At 48.4% G+C, this 19542-nt stretch overlaps 2 protein-coding genes and 1 non-coding gene across 7 annotated transcripts; 1 reads left to right on the top strand and 2 right to left on the bottom strand.

The window, feature by feature from the left end:
* Positions 1-311: 311 nt before the first annotated feature.
* Positions 312-388, bottom strand: LOC121106130. Its single transcript, XR_005838880.1, has one exon. It is a non-coding gene; the product is annotated as a small nucleolar RNA SNORD83 (small nucleolar RNA).
* Positions 389-2899: 2511 nt separating this feature from the next.
* On the bottom strand, positions 2900-19010 carry ATP6V1G2 (ATPase H+ transporting V1 subunit G2). 4 transcript variants are annotated; one of them, XM_040644864.1, is made up of 4 exons: positions 15275-19010; positions 12961-13072; positions 4537-4637; positions 2900-4033 (listed from the first exon to the last, which is right to left on the bottom strand). In XM_040644864.1, exons 1-4 carry the CDS (start codon positions 15503-15505, stop codon positions 3860-3862), a joined length of 618 nt encoding a protein of 205 aa, XP_040500798.1. In that variant the 5' UTR covers positions 15506-19010; the 3' UTR covers positions 2900-3859. The 4 variants fall into 4 exon arrangements, with proteins under 4 accessions (XP_040500798.1, XP_040500799.1, XP_008710134.1 ...); XM_040644865.1 differs by having other exon boundaries at positions 2900-3467; XM_008711912.2 differs by having other exon boundaries at positions 15172-15390.
* Positions 5994-15074, top strand: NFKBIL1 (NFKB inhibitor like 1). 2 transcript variants are annotated; one of them, XM_008711914.2, is made up of 4 exons: positions 5994-6158; positions 6544-6820; positions 13864-14085; positions 14265-15074. In XM_008711914.2, exons 1-4 carry the CDS (start codon positions 6102-6104, stop codon positions 14849-14851), a joined length of 1143 nt encoding a protein of 380 aa, XP_008710136.2. In that variant the 5' UTR covers positions 5994-6101; the 3' UTR covers positions 14852-15074. The 2 variants fall into 2 exon arrangements, with proteins under 2 accessions (XP_008710136.2, XP_008710137.2); XM_008711915.2 differs by lacking the exon at positions 5994-6158 and adding an exon at positions 6197-6432.
* Positions 19011-19542: the final 532 nt, after the last annotated feature.

Here is a 19542-nt window from a genome sequence, read left to right as displayed (position 1 = left end):
ACTATAACACCTTTACCTGGAAAAAAAACTAACAGGATCACAAAACATAAAAGCAAGAACAAACATAACACAGGGGTCCCAGGTGATATGGTTAAGACACAAATTCCCAATAAGATTAGGATCAGGGTAGCATAAACCAGAAAGTAGGAAGGGAAGACCCAGCATACGAATTCCTGATCTGTAAGTTAACAATAATGAAGAAAACAAAAAGCAAAATATGACAAGGAACTGGAGAATGGAGATGAGATAAAGACAAGGCCTGAAAAATCCTCAAAGTAATGCTATGCTTTCCCTAAATCTCCCTAACAAGCAGCCATCAGTCAAGGGTGATAGATTAAGGTCATCACTGTGCAAAGCGCTCACTTCTCAAAATAAAACATCATGTGGCTGCCATCCACCTCCCACTCCTCAGTAATCTCCTTCTGATGCTTAAGAAATCCCTGTGTAATTGATGGGGGGTGGGGGGTGTAAGAGAAATGGCTGGGTCAGAAAAGTATTCATCTCTTCCCCATACAATAAGGAAAAGAAGGTTTATTTGAGAGATACACTCGCTCCAGCTTTAACAGAAACTTTAGCAAAGGGTCTCACATCACCCTTGCATTACTCCTCGCGTGAGACTCCCTTCCGCTAATCACACAATGACATCATGCATAAACATTTGGAAATTGTTCCAAATAAAAGTTGGTAAGTCCAGATGAGAAAAGTCCAACTAGGCCCAGAAGCCAGCTCCTCCTCCTAGTCCCACCTTGGGCCATTAAGAGGACCCAGAGAGGACAGGGAAGGTGAAAAGAGCCCCGCCCTCCGCAAATGCCCAGGACTGGAGGACGCCTAGCGCCGCCTCTCACCATCGCTAGGGCCTCCGATAAACGAGGAGCGTAGCGAAGGCGCAGGGAGCAAAAGGAACACAATGGCGCCGGGGCCACCATCTTGGATTGGGCCCCCTAACATCCCTACCTCTCCCCACCCCCCGCCCCGAAAGCCTCAGAACTCTGAAAAGGAATGCAAGCAATAGAAATAATGACCCAACTAGGCCCCAGGGACCAGACTATAGCCTGTGGAAAGGGTATCAGGAGTCCATGGGACAGGATGACCGCAAAGAAACGCAGATGGAGGCGGATGATACCGAAGGCCAAAGCTTACCTGAGCAAGGCGAGCGCATATGGCGGCGGCAACAGCGACGAAGGAGGGAATCTGCCTTCACTTCCGGTTCTCAGCTTCCCTCTTACCCGGGCCTCCCGCCCTCTCCCCTGCCAGCGCGCAGGCGCAAGAGACCGGAAGAAGATCCTTCCAGATTCAATAGCTCCGCGCGCGCTGGGGTTGCCTTTAGAAAATGCCTGTGTGAATTTTTTGTTTTTAAGCCACTTCTAACTCCTCCTCTACTGCAGGTAACAAAAGGCATAAAGGAAACTAGCATCATCTCCCACTGTCATCTTTTTTCTCTTGTCCTCGTCTACTCCACGTCCCTCACCTCTTTCTTTAGGTTCTTGCCGAGCAGGTCTTCTCTCTGGGCACCCGTCCGTGGGCGCCTCACTCGGTGGAACAGGATGGCGGAGGCTGAGAGTTCCCACGGGGTCCTTGGCCCAGTAGTCAAGGTGACCCGGGTGTGTCAGCGCTGGAGCTAGTCTGACCCCTGCTGAAGGGAAGGAATGAACCTGGGGCGCGCACACGGGTCTTCTCCCTACCCTCTCCCCAGCGGTGGAGACGGTGGGCGGCATTTGCCCGAAATAATGTTGGCCGGTGTGGTTGATGCCCCAAGGACCCTGAGGCTGATGGTCAGGAAATTCGAGGCAGGAAGTGTTCTGAATCCACTGAGTGGGGGACGGGGGTCTAGATTCTGCCTCAAGTGTTAAAGATAAATGGTAGGTCTGGATTCTGCCTCAAGTGTTAAAGATAAATGGTAGAGCTTGAGGGTTACACGGCATCCCATAAATCTTAATTCGACCAGAATGTCCTTAGCGCCGCTTCCAGCAAGCAGCCCCATTGTTAAGCTTGAATTTTTTCCTGAATGAAACCTTTGATACCCCAGTCTTTGATATGCCTCAGAAGTCAGATGTGATGTCAACAAAAATGACAGCAAACGTTTGGCTCTTTACCTGTTACCACAGTTAACCGTTTAACACCAAGGAATAGGTATCATTCTCATTCTAGAACAAGCAAACAAATAAAACAACATGTCCAAAGTAACAAAAAAATAAAGTGACAGAGCCTGGATACAAATACTTTTATTTCTCTATTGTATCCTGCCTCCCTGCTTAAAGAGTCTGTCTAACAACACACTGTGGATTACCTCATTGGTTTAAGTCTTTGGTTTGGTGAAGTAGGCACCGCTTTCTGTGGCCAACAGAAATAACAGTGATCCAAGGATGGTGTCATAGAAGGGCTGTTTTTCCGACCCTAAGTATCCTAAGCTTTGGGGCACCTGGGTAGCTCAGTCTGTTAAGCATCTGCCTCCAGCTCAGGTCATGATCCCAAGGTCTTGGGATCAAGTGCCTCTTCGGGCTCCCTCCTCACTGGAGAGCCTGCTTCTCTTTCTGCCCCTCCCCCCATGCAAGTTCAAGCTCACTCTGCTCTCTCTCTCAAATAAATAATCTTTTTAAAAAATGAATGAAAAAGAAAGCAAGATAAGGGACAAAGAGTGCTTGTCCCTACACTATAGCTTTTCTCTATAGTTGCCGTCTATAGTTCTCAGGTTCCCAACGAGTAACCATATGTTTCTCACTTTAGAGAAATAATAACTTCCTCACTTTAGAGAAATAATAACACACTAATTCCTTCTGTTTTTCCAACAAGTTTCAAAGAACAGCCCTTTTGGGTGTTTGGGGAATACGTAAATAAGGAACAAGAGAGTGACTGAAAATGAGAAATGATGAAGCAAAAGGAAGCTGCTTCCACACACCAGTTGATTTGCCCATAGTTTTTTTTATTGACACTTTTTCATTGTTACAAAGGGAAAGGTGTTGAGGATGTAGAAAGGAAAGCCATGCATACAAGGGAACATAGCATCATTTTATATCTCAGGAAGCAGTGAGCATCTGAGGGGTCTTTGGGGGAAATCGGAAAAAGGGGAATCCAATAAAGAGAAAGACCAACTTAGAGACAAAAAGACTAAGAAATTCAACATCTTCCTGGAATCACAGTAGAGAGGCTAAATGAGGTCTTCATTATTTTTCAGGTATCATAAACCTCTGGGGAAAGAGAGGTGGGAAGAACCAATTCTTCAGAGAATTACTAGGTTCACAGAATGAGTAGAATTAGAGAACTGTTGACAAATGTGAAGAAACAGCTGTGTTTAGGTTTTGGCAGGTGGGTAGGGAGTGGTAATAATACCATAAAGCTGCCATTTATGGAATCACAGCTACTACATACCAGAAACCACGCTAGGCTCTTTACAGAGTGATTCCAAATCACTGCAGCAACTCTATAACGTAGGTATCATCATCATCGTCATCGTCATCATCATTTCAGTCCTGTAGATGAGGACATTGGACTACAGGTTAAATAGTTTGTCCTGACCCAGCATGTGGCAGGGTTGGGAAAGGGACCAAAGCCTGCCAGGCTCTGAAACCAAAGTGTTTTCCACATCCCTACTTCTCCATGCTACAAATTTCAAAGAGGGGTTGGGTGAGGGTGACTTGGGAGTTTATAAGGTCCCGGTGAAGGTGAAAGAACAATAAGGAGATTCATATCTGAGCAGGATAACTTTTAAATTTCACAGAATTATTGGATCTTGCCCCTAGAATTTCCAGGGAATGGAGAGCAAGTGGGAAAGAAGCAGCGAAGATGGGGGGAGGTAATTTTGATTAGGGGATTTCTTTGAGGAAGGGAACTGGAAGGGAACAGGCATGCCCTACGGTGGATCCTAGACAGCAATCCGGTAGTTGGGGTGGACCTGGGGCCTGACGTCGCAGACCATGCCAAGAAGTTGGGCCAGGACACATTCTCGGTTTCTCTGCTGGGAGCTCTGCATGCCCTGCACTTGGCGTCTTGTAGCCTGTTCCACCTCAGCCGACAGGTTCCCCTGGGAGCCCATGGCCTGGGGGGATTGGGAAAGGGACGGAAGAGAGAAAGGCAAAAGCAGAAATAGAGAAAGAAGTGTCCAGGCAGGTAGAGAGAAAGATCCTGGAGCAAGGCCAGGATGAAAAGCCCTTGCCAAACAACCCCCATTCCATGGAAATATCCAGACATCAAAGAAAGCAATACAATTCCCTTTCCTTTGAGACTTGACATGCAACTTCATCCTAAAACAGACTGTAAAATCCCCACTACCTCACTACACATGACCATAAAGCTCTGCCTTCCACCCCAAATGACATCATACTCCATGTAGACAGTGGCAATCCCCTCACAACCTGTACAAGTCTTTCAAACTCTCAGATTCTCTTCCTTATCACACATCTTTATCCGTAATGTGGTCCCTGCTGAGGGTCCCCTTCAGCCCTTTATCACCTTATTTTCATAGTCACCCTGTCCGCACCTTATCAGATACACCCACCAACTTGCACCCTAGGGTCCCATCTCAACTCTCCCACAACTCACCGCCTGCTGCTTGCTCTGGAATTCCTGCTCTCGCTCTCTACGGTACTGCTCCACCTCCAACTGTGCCTCCTCCTTTGCCTGCTTTAGACGCCGGGCCTTCCCTGGAAGCAGAAGAAAGGACAGGGGTTGGGGGTAGACTCCCTCACAAAATGTGATAGTAATGGTCATTCCTTTCCAGAAAGTTTTTCTGCCTTCTCTCAGCCAACCAGGTGTTAGATTCTAACACCCACCCATTTCTTCCCTCCTAATCAGCCATCCCAGCCCCAGCTTTCTCCCCACCAGCCTTGGATTTTCCCAGGGACTCAAATGTTTGCTGTCCCCCCACCCCAATTTTCTTTCTAGACTCTTAAGGGAGAGAAGAGGAGACTCACTCTTTCTGGCATCTGCCACCTTCTCAGCTGCCCGCTTCTCAGCTTGCAAGAGCTGCTGGATACCCTGGGACTGGCTGGCCATTTCTGTCGTTATGGCTGATGCTGTTTCCGATGCTACCAAGGTACCAGATGGCTCTCCCCCCACCACCCCACCCCCAACACACACACACACACACACACACACACACACACACACCCCGCCTACTTCTCCTCTTCCACCAGCTCCTTGCTGCAGTCCTCCACTACCCCTGGGTCTTAGTGCTCCCCTTTTCCGCACAGCCTCCTGCACCAGGTGTCTCCCCCAAACTGATCCTCCCATTGATGGCTGGTCTCTTCTCTCACATCTACACTGGCAGTACCCAGAAGGACCACGTGGGAGCAGCAGAGACCAGGCCCAAAGCTGCCTGCTACCACCATAGCAGGTGCAAGAGTGGGGGCAGGGGCAGAGAGGAGTGAGAAGGAGGCATAGAGGGGTTGAAAATGGTGTGAGAAGGTAAGGAAGTCAACATGTGTCCTGTATTGGGAGAAGAGGATGCTAGGTTTCTCTGAATTCTTCCTACTTCTCTTCCCCCTTTTTTTTCTTTCCCTCCCGTTTCCATCTCCCTCTTTTTATCTTTCCCAGGTCTAAATTTCTGCATTCATTTATTTGCCTTCTCCTACAGTTGTTTCTTGAGGTCTTTCACACATGTCTTTTGATCTGGCCCTGTTGTCGGCCTCGTTGTGGTTTTAGTTTTGGTTTTCCATTTTCACTATGATTTTTAATCCTCTTTATCTCCCCTGTGTTCTCTCTCTTCTCATCTTCTATCTCTGGACCATCTCCTCTCTCTTCCCGGTTGGGAGAGGAGAGGATAAATCTCTAGATCTCCGTTTTTACCCTCCCATGCTCGGCTCCTTTTCCTCGTTTATCGTCCAGTCTTCCGGTTTCAGGCGGGCCCTTTATCCTAAGTTTTCAAGTCCCCCCGCCCGAGGCCAGACTGATGAAGCACACACACACCCACACACACCCCGCCCCCTCGGAAAGAGATGACATCCGGCAACGCGTCCATTTCCGCCCTTTACCTGCGTCTCGGCTTGCGNCATTTCCGCCAGCCTAGAGTGTCTCCGCCCTTCCCGCCTCCCTTCCTCGGAGCGGCTTAAACACAGGCCTCGGGCCTACAGCTCTGGGGGTACTTAGGGGGGCGGGGGGCAGGTCTGATGAGTAACCCCTCCCCCCAGGTCCCAGAGGGAGAAGCCTCCACATCTGTCTGCCGGGTACATCATATTCCATTTCTAAATCATTATTTGAAATTATCTGTGACTTAAATTCAGATTGCTGCTGATAAAAATTTTCCCCATCATGCTTTATTTGTCTTGTTCAGAGTCTCTTATTAAAAATTATCTGGGCTAATGAGCCTCAAAGCAATTATTTATCCTTTTCTCAAATTTTACATGAAAAAATCTGTGACCCAAGCCCCCTTCAAAATTTTTTTCAAACCTATCATCTGGCTAAGGGATGAGAGGAGAGGCCTCATCTCTTGCTGAAGATGTAAGAAGAAGGGGGACCGAAGGGAGGAACAAGAGGGAATGTCAGGGATGGGGGGGAGGGACCGGGCAAGGCTGGGGCCCTGACCGCTGCCTTTTTGTCCTTCTTCCTCAGCCCAAGACTTCCATGGCCTCCGCTTCCCGCCGCCAACGCCGAGAGCGTCGCTTCCGTCGTTACTTGTCTGCAGGACGCCTGGTCCGGGCCCAGGCCCTCCTCCAGCGACACCCAGGCCTTGACGTAGACGCTGGGCAACCCCCACCACTGCACCGGGCCTGTGCCCGCCACGATGCCCCCGCCCTGTGCCTGCTGCTTCGGCTTGGGGCTGACCCTGCCCACCAGGACCGCCATGGGGACACGGCGCTGCACGCTGCTGCCCGCCAGGGCCCTGATGGTGAGTTTGCCTGGTGGGGAACAAGGTCGTGAGCCACTAACTGACCAGGAATGAGATGAAGGCCAACAATTGAAAAATAAGCTAGTTATACCTGGGAAGGTAGTTGACCACGTTGGCATGTGGCAGTCATTTGTGACTTTACATTACTGAGCTACCATTGTCTGAAGAACCCAATATTCTCAAAACAGCGACTTCAAATTTCCCATCTTTCTAGATTAGTAGCTACTTTGTCTCTTGACTGGTTGTTTGCCTGCAGTGTGAAAAGTAAGATAGAGGGTGGGTTCTGCAGTTTGATTGCCTGGGTTCAAATCCCACTTAACAGCTGTGTATTCTCGGGCAATTTACTAAACTTCCTGGAGACTTAGTGCCCTCGTACAAAATTAAATAAGAACAACTCTTGCTGTGTCCCGGCACTGCTCACAAAACAGCCCATTTAATCCTCACAACAGTAAGTACTAATATCATCCCCTATTTCTCAGATGAGGAAAGAGCACGGAGAAGTTAACTTGCCAAAGTCACCCAGCTACAAAGTGGTAGAGCAGGGATTAGACCCCAGGCGGCCTAGCTAGACCGTCTGTACTCTTAACGACTGTGTTATCCTATGTGATACATTATAGAATTATACAGTGATAGCACCCATGTTCAAAGCACCCTTGCTGTCACATATATTTTGAGCATCAACCGACACAATATGTAATTAGAGCACCTGGCATGCGATTAGCACACAGTAGATGTTGGTCAGTAGTGTTCCTGTTACCAACATATCCATACGCCCTTACCCGCAGCTCTGCAACTCAAAAACACTAAGAGCCAAACCTTTTTCACCAGACTCGTTTGGTGAGAAAACCTCAACCTGAACTAAAGCGAGACTATCTGTGAATCGCTTTTATCCTACAGATGTCAATGTTCATACGTTTCCCTGCAGAAACATTCATGTGTTTGGTTACTGGAGCTGCCCAAGCCCTCCCCAGCTACTTAACATACAGTGTATGTACCTTCAGATCAGCCCTGCCAAATCCCAAAAACATCTGAGTTCTGAAAAACCTCTGACACCGAGGGTTTCAGATGGGGACCTATGGACAGTGAGGGCAGCTCCGTAGAGATAATAACGCTTCGGAAAATAAAACCCTCTAGTGATTCTCCCCTGCTAGAAATTTTTCTTCTAGAGTAAGAACACTAGCGGAAAATCCCTGGGTTGGGATGTACAACCTTAACTCAGTTTGATTGCTGCTATTACCATCTTCCAGCTCCCCAACAGAAACCCCTCTCACCCCAAAAACTTCCCCCATGTAGGGGAAAAAATAAAGACCCTTTTCTTTAATTCCCCTTAATATAGTGAAATGGGCTGGCATATTCAGATTTAAAAAAAAAAAAAACTTAAAAAGAGGAGGTTTGCAAAACATAGGCATCTAATTTGACAGCTGACATTACACATGGCAAGAGAGCAGCGAACCCTGCGGCAGATCTCAGACCTCCTCCAGGTTCAAGCTCTACCACCTACAGGCTGTGTACCAGGGACATGCGACTTAACTTCCATGAGCCTAATTTGCCTCTCTTTTTTTAATTATTATTTTTTATTTTTTAACTTGCCTCTCTGAAATGGAAGTTGTGACAAGTAAATGAGGCAAGCACTTGGTACAGGTCTGGCACCCACCAGATGAAAAGTATTGTTATTTTTATTCTTCTGTTACCCAATTATGGGTTTTTGAGTAATAAAAACCTCTCATAGTATAGTAGGATTTTTTTTATTATATTGACATTTAAGAAGCATATGAGATCCATACTATTATCCTATTACAGATGAGGAAATTAGGGTCCAGAAGATTCAGGAACTTCCTGAAATCTCATAGTCAACAGGTTGTTGTCTTCCTAGAAGGGCCTGCCCTCAGGTCCTTCCCAAGCCCTGGTATCCTCTCAGGCCTTATATCCTCCTGTTCCCCTGACAACGCTGCCACCAGGTGGCCTTCTGGCTCTTCGGTAGAATGGCCCATCTCATTCAGCTTCGAGCTGCCTTAGAGACCATTAGGTCTTAAAATGCAAATATTTTCTTTGAACAGATGAAATGACCCAGGATCCCCTGAGGAAGGGGAAGTTGTCCCCCATTCCCAAGTTAGATACGAGGGCTGAGGCAGTTCGTGCTGGATTGACTGGGCTATGTGGTGACAACCAATGAGATGCCAGTGAATGGCTTATGGTCACTTCCTTTTGGGACCCATCACCTCATGGGGAAGGGCTCTTAACTGTCAAAGGCCGCCATACAAACATACCTTAGTCAGACAATAACCATTCTCTACACACAAGAATTAGTGAACACTAAGAAACAACAGGTCATCTTCTCACAGTCTTTGCAAAAAGAAGAAAGTCCAAAGCCAGCCTGGTTTGGGGTGTTGTTGTTGTCGTTGTGTAACATTCACTGCGCTTCTGCTCTGTGCCAGCACAGGAGCAGACATCCGCCATCCACTACTCACTTTGAACTGCACAGTAAGAGTAAGCTGTGGCCCTGTTTTGCAGACAGCTGAGCCGTCTCGTTTATGTTCCATTTGCCTTTCCAGCCTTTCCTACCATAGCACAACCACAAACCTGTAGCTCCAGCTTCATAGCTCTGTCTTCAGTGACCCCAAAGGTGTTTTTCACAAGACTGCCTGTCTCTTACTGCCTTCACAAGACTGCCTTCCCATCCCCCTGATTTTCACTTTGCTAAGTTATCCTCCCTTCCCAGCCCAACATAAGCCCCACCTCCTCCTTGAAGCCCTATCTGACCCCCCGCCCACTTTTACCTTTTCTTCCTCTGTGCCTCAGTCGGTCATCACTCAATATAAGCTTCCAGTATTGGTGTTTTTAAAAAATGTGTCATGCCAGTTAGTGTGAACATCCCTTTAAGGTAGAAATCATGTCTCATTATGGAGAGGGGAAGAACAGTGCTTCTGTCACTAAGACAAAGTACATGTTTACTTCAAGTTTTTGTCATACAGATTTTTCCTAATATAAAAAGTACAACATACTAATTAAAGAACACTGGGAATTTGATCTGTACTGCTAAACTGATGATAAAAGTGGCATTTCAAATCACCAGAGGGCAGTGAGCTATTTAATAAACAATATTGAAGCATTTGGTTCATCTGGGGAAGAGTCCTACCTCACACCTGACTCAAAAGTAAATTACCTCTGCTTAAATGCCTAAACATGACAGAAAGGGTGCATACCAAATTCATGGGAGGAGTTTCCTCTGGGGAGGGGAATCAAATTTGGAAGGCAACATCGAAGAAAGCTTTAGCTTTATCTATGATAGTTTATTTCTTTGAGACAAAATAATGTTGCAAAAATTATAGAACAGTAACATACTTTGTGGGAGGAATAGGGGTGCTTATTGTACTATACTTTTTACAATTTTTTTTTAAGATTTTATTTATCTGAGAGAGAGAACATTAGCAGGGGGAACAGCTGGCAGAGGGAGAGGGAGAAGCAGGGGGGAGCCTGCTTTGAGTGGGGAGCCTGACGCAGGGCTCGACCCTGGGACCACATAAGGTAGACACTTAACCGACTGAGCCACCCAGGCACCCCTACATTTTTTTAGATAAATTTAAAAATAGTAGGAAAAAACATGAGGGTATTTTTATAATCTTTGAGTGGAGAAAGCCTTTCTAAGGATGAAATAAAGCCAAAAGCTATAAAAGAAAGTATTGATATAGATTTAACTACATAAAAACTTTTCAAAGATGGGAGAAAATATTTATAAATCCTTGACACAAGGGGTTGATATCTATAATATATAAAGAGTTCTTGTGTCTCCATATATAATTTCCAGGAGAAAAGTAGACAGTATGAATAGGTCATTCACAAAAGAAAGAAAGAGCCAGGGGTGCCTGGGTGGCTCAGCCAGCAGAGCTTGTGACTCTTGACCTCAGAGTCGTGAGTAGAGATTACTTAAAAATAAAAACTTAAGGGGCGCCTGGGTGGCTCAGCCATTAAGCGTCTGCCTTCGGCTCAGGTCATGGTCCCAGGGTCCTGGGATCGAGCCCCGCGTCAGGCTCCCTGCTCAGTGGGAAGCCTGCTTCTCCCTCTCACACTCCCCTTGCTTGCATTCCCTCTCTCGCTGTCTCTCTCTGTCAAATAAATAAATAAAACCTTTAAAATAAATAAATAAATAAAACCTTAAAAAAAAGAAAAGGCAAAAAAAAAACACATATAAAACAAAGAAAATGTCATTAATGAAAGCATTTTTTTCCTCTATCAGATGAGCAGAGTTAAAAAGGTTGGTTGGTGATATTCGGTCTTGGTAAAGGACGACAAGGCGCTCTTACATTCTCTGTAGGAGTGTATGTTGGCACAAACTTGAGAGCAGTTCGGTAAAATCGCACATGTTCTTTGACTCAGAAATTCCACTTCTGAGAATCTACCCCACAGAAATACTGTAAGGAGCCTACAAAGGCATATGTAGGAGGCCGAACATTTTTGGAAACAGTCTGTTGACTGGGCGTGGGGAGATGTTTGTTTCATACACATAGTGGAACGCTACACAGTCATAAAAAAGAATGAGGTAGACTATGTACGCTCCTGTGGAAAAGTACAAAAGACGCGGGGTGAAAAAAGCAAGTTACTGGACAAAACATATATCATGATTACGTGTCTCTGAAAAAAAGTCATCCTGTGTATGCATTTAATACACAGCCAGACAGGACTGGAAGGGACCATAGCAAACTGTTCAGTGATTAAATGTATTCTTTGTTCTTTAACAAGAAAAAAAAAATTTCAGATTAGTTATGTCCCTTTCACATTAAAATATTAATGAGGGGCGCCTGGGTGGCTCAGTCGTTAAGTGACTGCCTTCGCCTCAGGTCAGGATCTCAGGGTCCTGGGATCAAGCCCTGCATCAGGCTCCCTGCTCAGTGGGAAACCTGCTTCTCCCTCTCCCACTCCCCCTGCTTGTGTTCCCTCTCTCGCTGTCTCTCTCTCTGTCAGATAGATCAATAAAATCTTTTTTTTTAAATAAAATAAAATATTAACCAAATAAGATTGGAGGACAGCCACCCATAGTCCTACCACCCAGAGACTAGGATTTTTACATATTTCCTTCTAGTCTTTTTTTTTTCCTCTCTTTTTTTTTTAAAGATTTTATTTATTTATTTGACAGAGACAGCCAGCGAGAGAGGGAACACAAGCAGGGGGAGTGGGAGAGGAAGAAGCAGACTCCTAGTGGAGGAGCCTGATGTGGGGCTCGATCCCAGAACACTGGGATCACACCCTGAGCCGAAGGCAGACGCTTAACGACTGCGCCACCCAGGTGCCCCTAGTCTTTTTTTTTTTCAACCATAGGATTTGGCCTCTTCTTTACACCATTATGATTGGATCCTACGTGTAGTTTCGTAGCCAGCTTTTTCCACACACAAACATCATTTTTAGTGGCTATTGAATATTCTGTACCATATTTTACTTACTATGTTTTATAGTCAGAGGCCTTACACCTTAAAGCCCATGAATTTAAAAACCTCCTATGCAAGCCTGAACACCCACCCACCCTCGTACCTGCTGTGAACCTTGGTGGGGAATAAGCAGTTGAAAGACAGGACTAGGGGGGCGCCTGGGTAGCGCAGTCGTTAAAGCGTCTGCCTTCGGCTCAGGGCGTGATCCCGGTGTACCGGGATCGAGTCCCACATCAGGCTCCTCCGCTGGGAGCCTGCTTCTTTCCCTCCCACTCCCCCTGCTGTGTTCCCTCTCTCGCTGGCTGTCTCTCTGTCACATAAATAAATAAAATCTTTAAAAAAAAAAAAAAAAAAAAAGAAAGAAAGACAGGACTAGGTATTCGCTGAGTGGGACAGGTGGGGAGGGCCAGTGGCAGGTCACATCAGTGATAAAGAGAAGTGCCCCCTCCTCCTCTCATCCTGATGTGGTTTGAGCTGGGCAGCACTCAAGTGTACACAGAGACGATGGGGGGGGGCGATGGGCCTTCTAGCCAAGGTGGGCCCATTATGTCTTCCTACCTTCCTGGCAGTGACAGGACAACCCCTCCCTTGTCCCATCCTTTTGCCAGGTGGCCAGTACTTGGCAGCACCACAAAGTAAAGATGTAAGAACTGGCCGCCCATTTTCTCCTGCCCTACAGAGAGAAAATAGGTCCACAGGAAGAGAGGGTGCCTCACTCACCTTCCTCTGTCCCAGGAGTGACAGAGATGCTTGGTGGCCATAGTGGGTGGGCTTGGCGAGGGGTAGAGTGTTGGGTTGGCAGTAAGATGGGCAGCATGGCCTCCAGCTGATGCTAGAGTGGATGCAGTGAGGTCAGGGCTTAGGCAAAGGGGAGTTCAGAAACATTAGTCCCTCTTCTGTTTACCCCCAGTCTCCTGTGAGCCAGTCCCTGGGTGGAACCCTCTATCTCAGCCCCTTTCTCCTGTCCTAGGTCAGTAGTCAATTTGGAAAGAGCTTGCTTTGCTGCTGGGAACATTTCTATGGCTTAAACTCATTGCTGGTCTGGACCCTCTACCTCCCCACCCCCTTCCCGGTATGCCCTGTATGAGGTTGCCTGAGAGAAATTCCCCTCCCTGAAAACATTTATTTTACTCAGTTTATTGAAAAGCGATGTGAAAAGGTTCCTGTTATTTATTTGTTTATTTATAATGGTGCAGAGTAAAATGTTCAGGTATTTTACCAGTCTGAAGTATACTTTGGGTCAGAAACACACTAAGAGTTATAAAGTGACAATGTTTTCAAACCAAAAATGAAATACATAGAGGTTTTTGACATTGCCCAGGGTGGCTGGAGGCAGGCTGCAAAATGTCATTTAACATAGTAGAACTCCTAGGACACTAAAATAGTTTGTGGGGACACAGATCAGAACATTTTAAACTACCATGCTTCTCACGCATGTGGTAAACTATCAGTAAATATTTGTCAGTGACGTTGATTTCCTCATACCCAGGAGGCTTCTGTGTGGGCAACCCTTTTCATTGCTCTAAGTCCAAGGGAGTGAGTGACCAGCGGGAATCAAGATGGTAGCCGTGCCAAGGAGTGGGAGTCCCAGCTAATTTCTGCTCACTGCTCTCCCACCAACAGCCTACACGGACTTCTTCCTGCCACTGCTGAGTCGCTGCCCTTCTGCTATGGGAATAAAGAATAAGGATGGGGAGACCCCTGGGCAAATTCTGGGTTGGGGACCCCCCTGGGATTCTGCTGAAGAGGAGGAAGAAGACGAGGCCTCTAAGGAGCGGGAATGGAGGCAGAAGCTGCAGGGAGAGCTGGAGGATGAGTGGCAGGAGGTCATTGGGAGATTTGAAGGTGAGGAATCCGTTCCCATCCATAGCTGCCCTTCTTCCCCTTGACCTCTTTTCCTGTACCCACTGCATGAATGCTTCCGCTGGCCTCCTGTACCCCCTTCGTCTATACTGCCCTCCCCTCTTGCCTATCCCCTTCTCACAGCATTTCCCTGGCCACCCCCATCCTGCCCTCCCAAACAGATGATGCTTCCCATGAGACCCAGGAGCCCGAGTCCTTCTCAGCCTGGTCAGATCGCCTGGCCCAGGAACATGCCCAGAAGCACCAGCAGCAGCATGAGGCAGAGGGAGCCTGCCGACCCCCACGGGCTGAGGGCTCCAGTCACAGCTGGCAACGGCAGGAGGAGGAGCAGCGGCTCTTCCGAGAGCGAGCCCGGGCCAAGGAGGAAGAACTGCGTGAGAGCCGAGCCAAGAGGGCGCAGGAGGCTCGTGGGGACCGAGGGCCGGAGCCAGCCAGGGCTGGGCCCAGGGCAGAGCACCCAAGAGGAGCGGGGAGGGGCAGCCTCTGGCGCTTTGGCGATGTGCCCTGGCCCTGCCCTGGGGGAGGGGACCCGGAGGCCATGGCCGCAGCCCTGGTGGCCAGGGGTCCCCCCTTGGAGGAGCAGGGGGCCCTGAGGAGGTACTTGAGGGTCCAGCAGGTCCGCTGGCACCCTGACCGCTTCCTGCAGCGATTCCGAAGCCAGATTGAGACCTGGGAGCTGGGCCGCGTGATGGGGGCCGTGACGGCGCTTTCTCAAGCCCTGAATCGCCACGCAGAGGCCCTCAAGTGACCCCAGGGAAGGAGTGAGAAACTGCAGGGAATGCAGCCTTAGAGGCAAGGCAGTAGTGAGGGGAAGGTCAGGGATGGGGGTGACGAGGAAGAGGCTGATGCTCCAGGGGGAAGGATATGGGGTGGGAGCGAAACTTGTAACAAGTGGGAGTGGGGAGGATATGGGCCACCACCACTGCTCCTTGACTCCTCCAGTTCCTAATAAGACCTGGTTCCACATCTCACTCCCGCTGTCTCCTCTGCCTTTTTCCGTTGCTGTGGTTTTCATCATACGTGACATCTTTCCCACCCCGCCTGCCAAAACCCGCAGCTCCTACACACCTGCAGCACGCACGCACACACCAAGACGGGCTCTCAGCTGGAGCCAGGAAGGCCCTGCTTGCCCCCCCACCCAGGCAGCCCTGAGAAGACCCGCTTTGCCCACCAGTCTCACTGCACTCCCTGCGCTGGGCTCCTCCACTGTGCTGTCAGTGACTGGAGAAATAGATGTGAACAGAGACGAAAAAGGGAACAAAACCAGTTTCCCTCCTCTCCCCAGTTCCCCAGCCAGAACCACATCCTCCTCCCCACTTAACACCCCTCCCCCAACACAGGGCTTTCCCTTTGCTGAGTCACTGAATGATCTGAGTTGGGGGCAGCTGGAGCTGGGGGCCATGAGGAGGTTGTGGGAGGACGGGATAGAAGCAGAATGGACAGAGGAAGAGCCCTGTGGGGGAGTGGAATTTCGGTTGCTAAAATTAGGCGCAGGGGAAGGAGGTGGAAAGAGCCAAATTATGTAACCTGGGTTGTCTGTTCTTGGGCAACCAGGGATCCACACCCAAGGCTATCTCCCCTCTAGCTCCTCAGTCCTATGTCTCCTCCTCCGGGCCCCGGTCCTCTCCAGCTTCTGCCCCCATCCCACACTGGGCTTCATCTCTGGGCAGTCTAGACTTGGCCTTCCAGATAGACATCTTTTCCGGAAGTTGAGGAAAAGGCCCTGAGGGGCGGAGGGAGAGGGTCTGGCGCCGTCCCTTTTCACTGTTCTGTTCTCAGTCTCCACTCGAGTTCCCCAGAACTAGGAGAAGAAGTTGTAGACAGTACCAAACCCCCCTGCCATCCCCAGGACACAACAGGGAACTCCACGAAAAGAAAAGAGAGTTACAGGTATGCACTGGCCTGTGCAGTCTACATGTGTCTACATCAGAGAGTCTTAAGAATCAGAAATGAATTTTTTAGGTTTGGAGCCCTGGTCTACTCAAGAGAATCCTGAGGGCAGTAGAGGATAGGGAGGGAAGCCCACAGAAGCAGGGAACAGGGTGGGCATGAGACCCTGGGAGGAGACAGAGAGCCAAGAGACCCAAGGCCTCCCAGGGACCAGGCAGCTGTTCAGGGTCCGGAGGAGGAAGGGCTGCGGAGAAAGATCCTGTGAGAGGAAGCTGCTGTGATTCAGAGAAGAGCCTGCGAGCTGTGAGCAACCCAGGCGTCCGGTTCCTCTCACAGGCCGGAGATTTCGGAAGTGGCATGCAAAGAGCCCAGGTTGGAGTTGGGGGGAGTTGGGGTTAGGATCCCTAAGCTGGGGGTTGAGAGGTAAGCAATAGAAACCCTTGGCGTCCAAATTCGTTCCTCCATCCAGGAGATTTTTCTCTGGTTTTGGAGCACATCATTTCCCCTCTGCAAGAGTTACATAAAACCAAAGCAAAATAAGCCCTGATACCTGGCCCCCAAAGCTCCCTCTTTTCAACGTCCCTCCCTGGTGTCTGGCCCCCAGCCCTTTTGGGGGTTCCCCTGAGATGAGGGCTGTTCACTTTCTCTGACCACAGGGTTTCCGCTTCTGTGTCTCTTGTTTCCTAGGCTGATAAAAATACTGAGCCCTAGAGGCCCTGGCTTCCTCTGACCCCCCAGGGCCAGGCAGCAGGCATCCTGTCCACCGTGCTGGGGGCAGGGTGGGGGGCCCAGGGATCCCCAAGGGATGACTCAGTGCCTACCGTGAAACACTGGGGAGGTGTGAATGTGTGTGTCTGCTCTCTAGAGCTGGAACGAGGAATCCGTTCTCGGTGAAGGATGATGCGTTGGGGTTCAGTTAGAAAAACAGGATTAGGGAACAAGACTAGTGAGATCAAAGAGGGTCAGTTGGGGGATTGGGCTTGGGGCTGGTTTGAGTTAAGTTGGGGAAAGGATCTGGGAAGGACTCTATTCAGTATAGTTCGGGTGAGCAACAAGTAGCCCAAAGGTAAATCCAAAGCAGCCTAGCAGGGGAGCCAAGACCCAGGCCTAGTTGTCGTTCAGGGCACGTTGCTGAGTAAATGTTAGAGAGTAAGACATAGTGGGTACAGAGAAGGGGGGCGCTGAGCCAGGAGAGGGCATTTGACTGGCGCTGATGAATGGGCAGAACTTCTGTGGGTGGAGGTGGATGGAAAGGCTCCGTAGACAAATGAGATGGTTTCAGCGGAGACCAGGACTCAGAAAACAGTATATTGAGGAAAAGATGAATGTCCTGAGGTAGCTGAAGCACAGGTGTTGAAGAGAGGCCTGCAGGAGGCCAAGGCAAAGGGTCTGGGACCTCACCCTGTGTGCCTCGGCGCTAGTGGTGGCCGTGCAGAAGAGGGGGAGAGAACAGGAGAGCGCTGCAGGGGCCACAGAGAACCTGCCATGTCAAGCCCTTTCCTAACAGGAGTAATCCTGCCAACAACTGTTCAGAAGGGGGGGGGTGGATCTCCATTATAAAGAGGAGACCGGGGCTCATAAACATACTGAACTTGCTTAAGGTCACACAGGTAAAAAGTAGATCAGCGCTAAGCGCATCTTACTCCAAAACTTGTGTGCTTTCACTTAGGTCCGAGTAACTCCAAATAGCATTAAAGGAGGGAACAGATCTTAAAAACTTTGAGAGGAAAAGTCATTAGCACAAGACAACTGATGGGGCAGTGGGAGGAATCTTAGAAGAAGAGGAATTTTAGATGACTCTGAATTTTGAGCCTAGGGGATTAGAAACATGATGCCCTAAGCGTAGAAGGAGACACCCAGCTGAGGGGAAAGATAAGGAATTCAGCTTCAGACATTGAAGCAATACATTTTGACTAAGCACCTGATAGGGGCAGGGCACTCTGCTAGACAAAAGGTTTAAATGAAATATAAAGTCACTGCCCTCGTAGAACTTGCAGTCTAATGAGATAAACCATACATAAGTAACAACTACAGGTAATAACGGGAGGTGCACCTGCTTGGAGTAATAAAGTGTTCAAAGAAGGCCTGCTGAGTTTGACGTGCTAACATAACAGTCAGGTGGAGATTTCCGGCAAGCAGGTCCCGAGCTCAAGAGAAAAGTGTGAGTTCGAGGGGTAGATTGGGCATCATTCCCTTCCTAATGGAGATTGAGCCTCTGCACAGGATCCCCGAGCGAGGGTGACCAGAAAAGCCCCTGAAAGATGGTCGAAGCAAGAGGAATCAATAAGGGAGGGAGGTGGGGAAGCGGTCGGAGAAGTAGGGCAAGGGAGGGGTGTGCCAAGCAGAGACAGGGCAGCCACATCTAATGCTTCAAAGAGGTCTAGTAGGGTAAGGTTGAAAGATCTTTGGGTTCAGGAACTAGACAATTACAAATTTTGAGAAAACAAGTTTCCACTTACCAGAGGGACAGAATCACTTTACATAGGTTGAGGAATGAGTGGGAGGTGAGGAAAGGGAGGTGGTAGGTATAAAGTCATAGAATGGTGAATATGGAAGAAAATTAAGAATCATCTCCAGTTCAACCCACAAATTTTACAGATGAGGAAAATGTTACCAGTTCCCAAAAAAAGTGGGTAGTTAAAGAGGCTAGTCTCTTGAGACATCACACAGAAAAGGAAGGTGAGAGATGAAATGGCAGAGGGGAAAACAGAGTCCAGGGAAGGATTTTTTTATTTTCAAGAAATAAAATTGAATATGTTTGTAAAGTGAAAGCAAGGCGCACAGAGAAAGATACTGAATATATGAGGGGGGAAGGAATATAATAAAGACACAGGAAGTGGAATATGGAGCACAGAGGACCAGCCTTGGGCAGGAGTAAGAGTCCTCGGAGTCAAAAGAAAAGAAAGATGAGCCACCTGGGTGGCTCAGCTGGTTAAGCATCTGCCTTTGGATCCGGTCATGACCCCGGGGTCCTGGATCTAGCCCTGCGTTGGGCTCCCTGCTCAGTGCGGAGTCTGCTTCTCCCTCTCCCTCTGCCTGCCGCTCCCCCTGCTTGTGCTCACTCTCTCTCTCTTACTCTCTCTCTCTCAAATAAATAAAATCTTTTTTAAAAAATAAAATACAAGTTGTATTCAAATTTCTTTTTTAAAAAAGACAAAATGTAAATAAAATGAAGGAAAAAGAAGGAAGTGAAGAGATCAGCTTGGATGGCCTTAAGCTCAATGAGATAGACGACAGCTTCACCAACTGAGAGTAAAAGAGGTAAACCTGAGGTGTAAGAGGCACAGAGATTTAGAACATCACCTGCAGGAGTATAACAGGGAATCAAGAAAAAAAGATTGAGAAATACCTCTCAGGTTAGATGGCCAGGATGAGCAGAAGGTCTCTTCTGGCGACATGACTCCCGCAATGTGCGGCAACCCAGGAGAAAGCCCCAAGAATGGGACAATTGAGTTTACCCAAATCAAGTTTTTCAAGGTCATCTTGGTAGAACGCCAAGTGATTCTAAAGTGCTAGTGAAGGGCTGCCTGGGTGGCTCAGTCGGTTAAG

The sequence above is a fragment of the Ursus maritimus genome, unplaced genomic scaffold (assembly GCF_017311325.1).
Source record: "Ursus maritimus isolate PB19 unplaced genomic scaffold, ASM1731132v1 scaffold_30, whole genome shotgun sequence".
Lineage (NCBI taxonomy): Eukaryota > Metazoa > Chordata > Mammalia > Carnivora > Ursidae > Ursus > Ursus maritimus.
The sequence above is the reverse complement of the archived record's forward strand: the minus strand, read 5'-3'. Positions and strand labels throughout refer to the sequence as shown.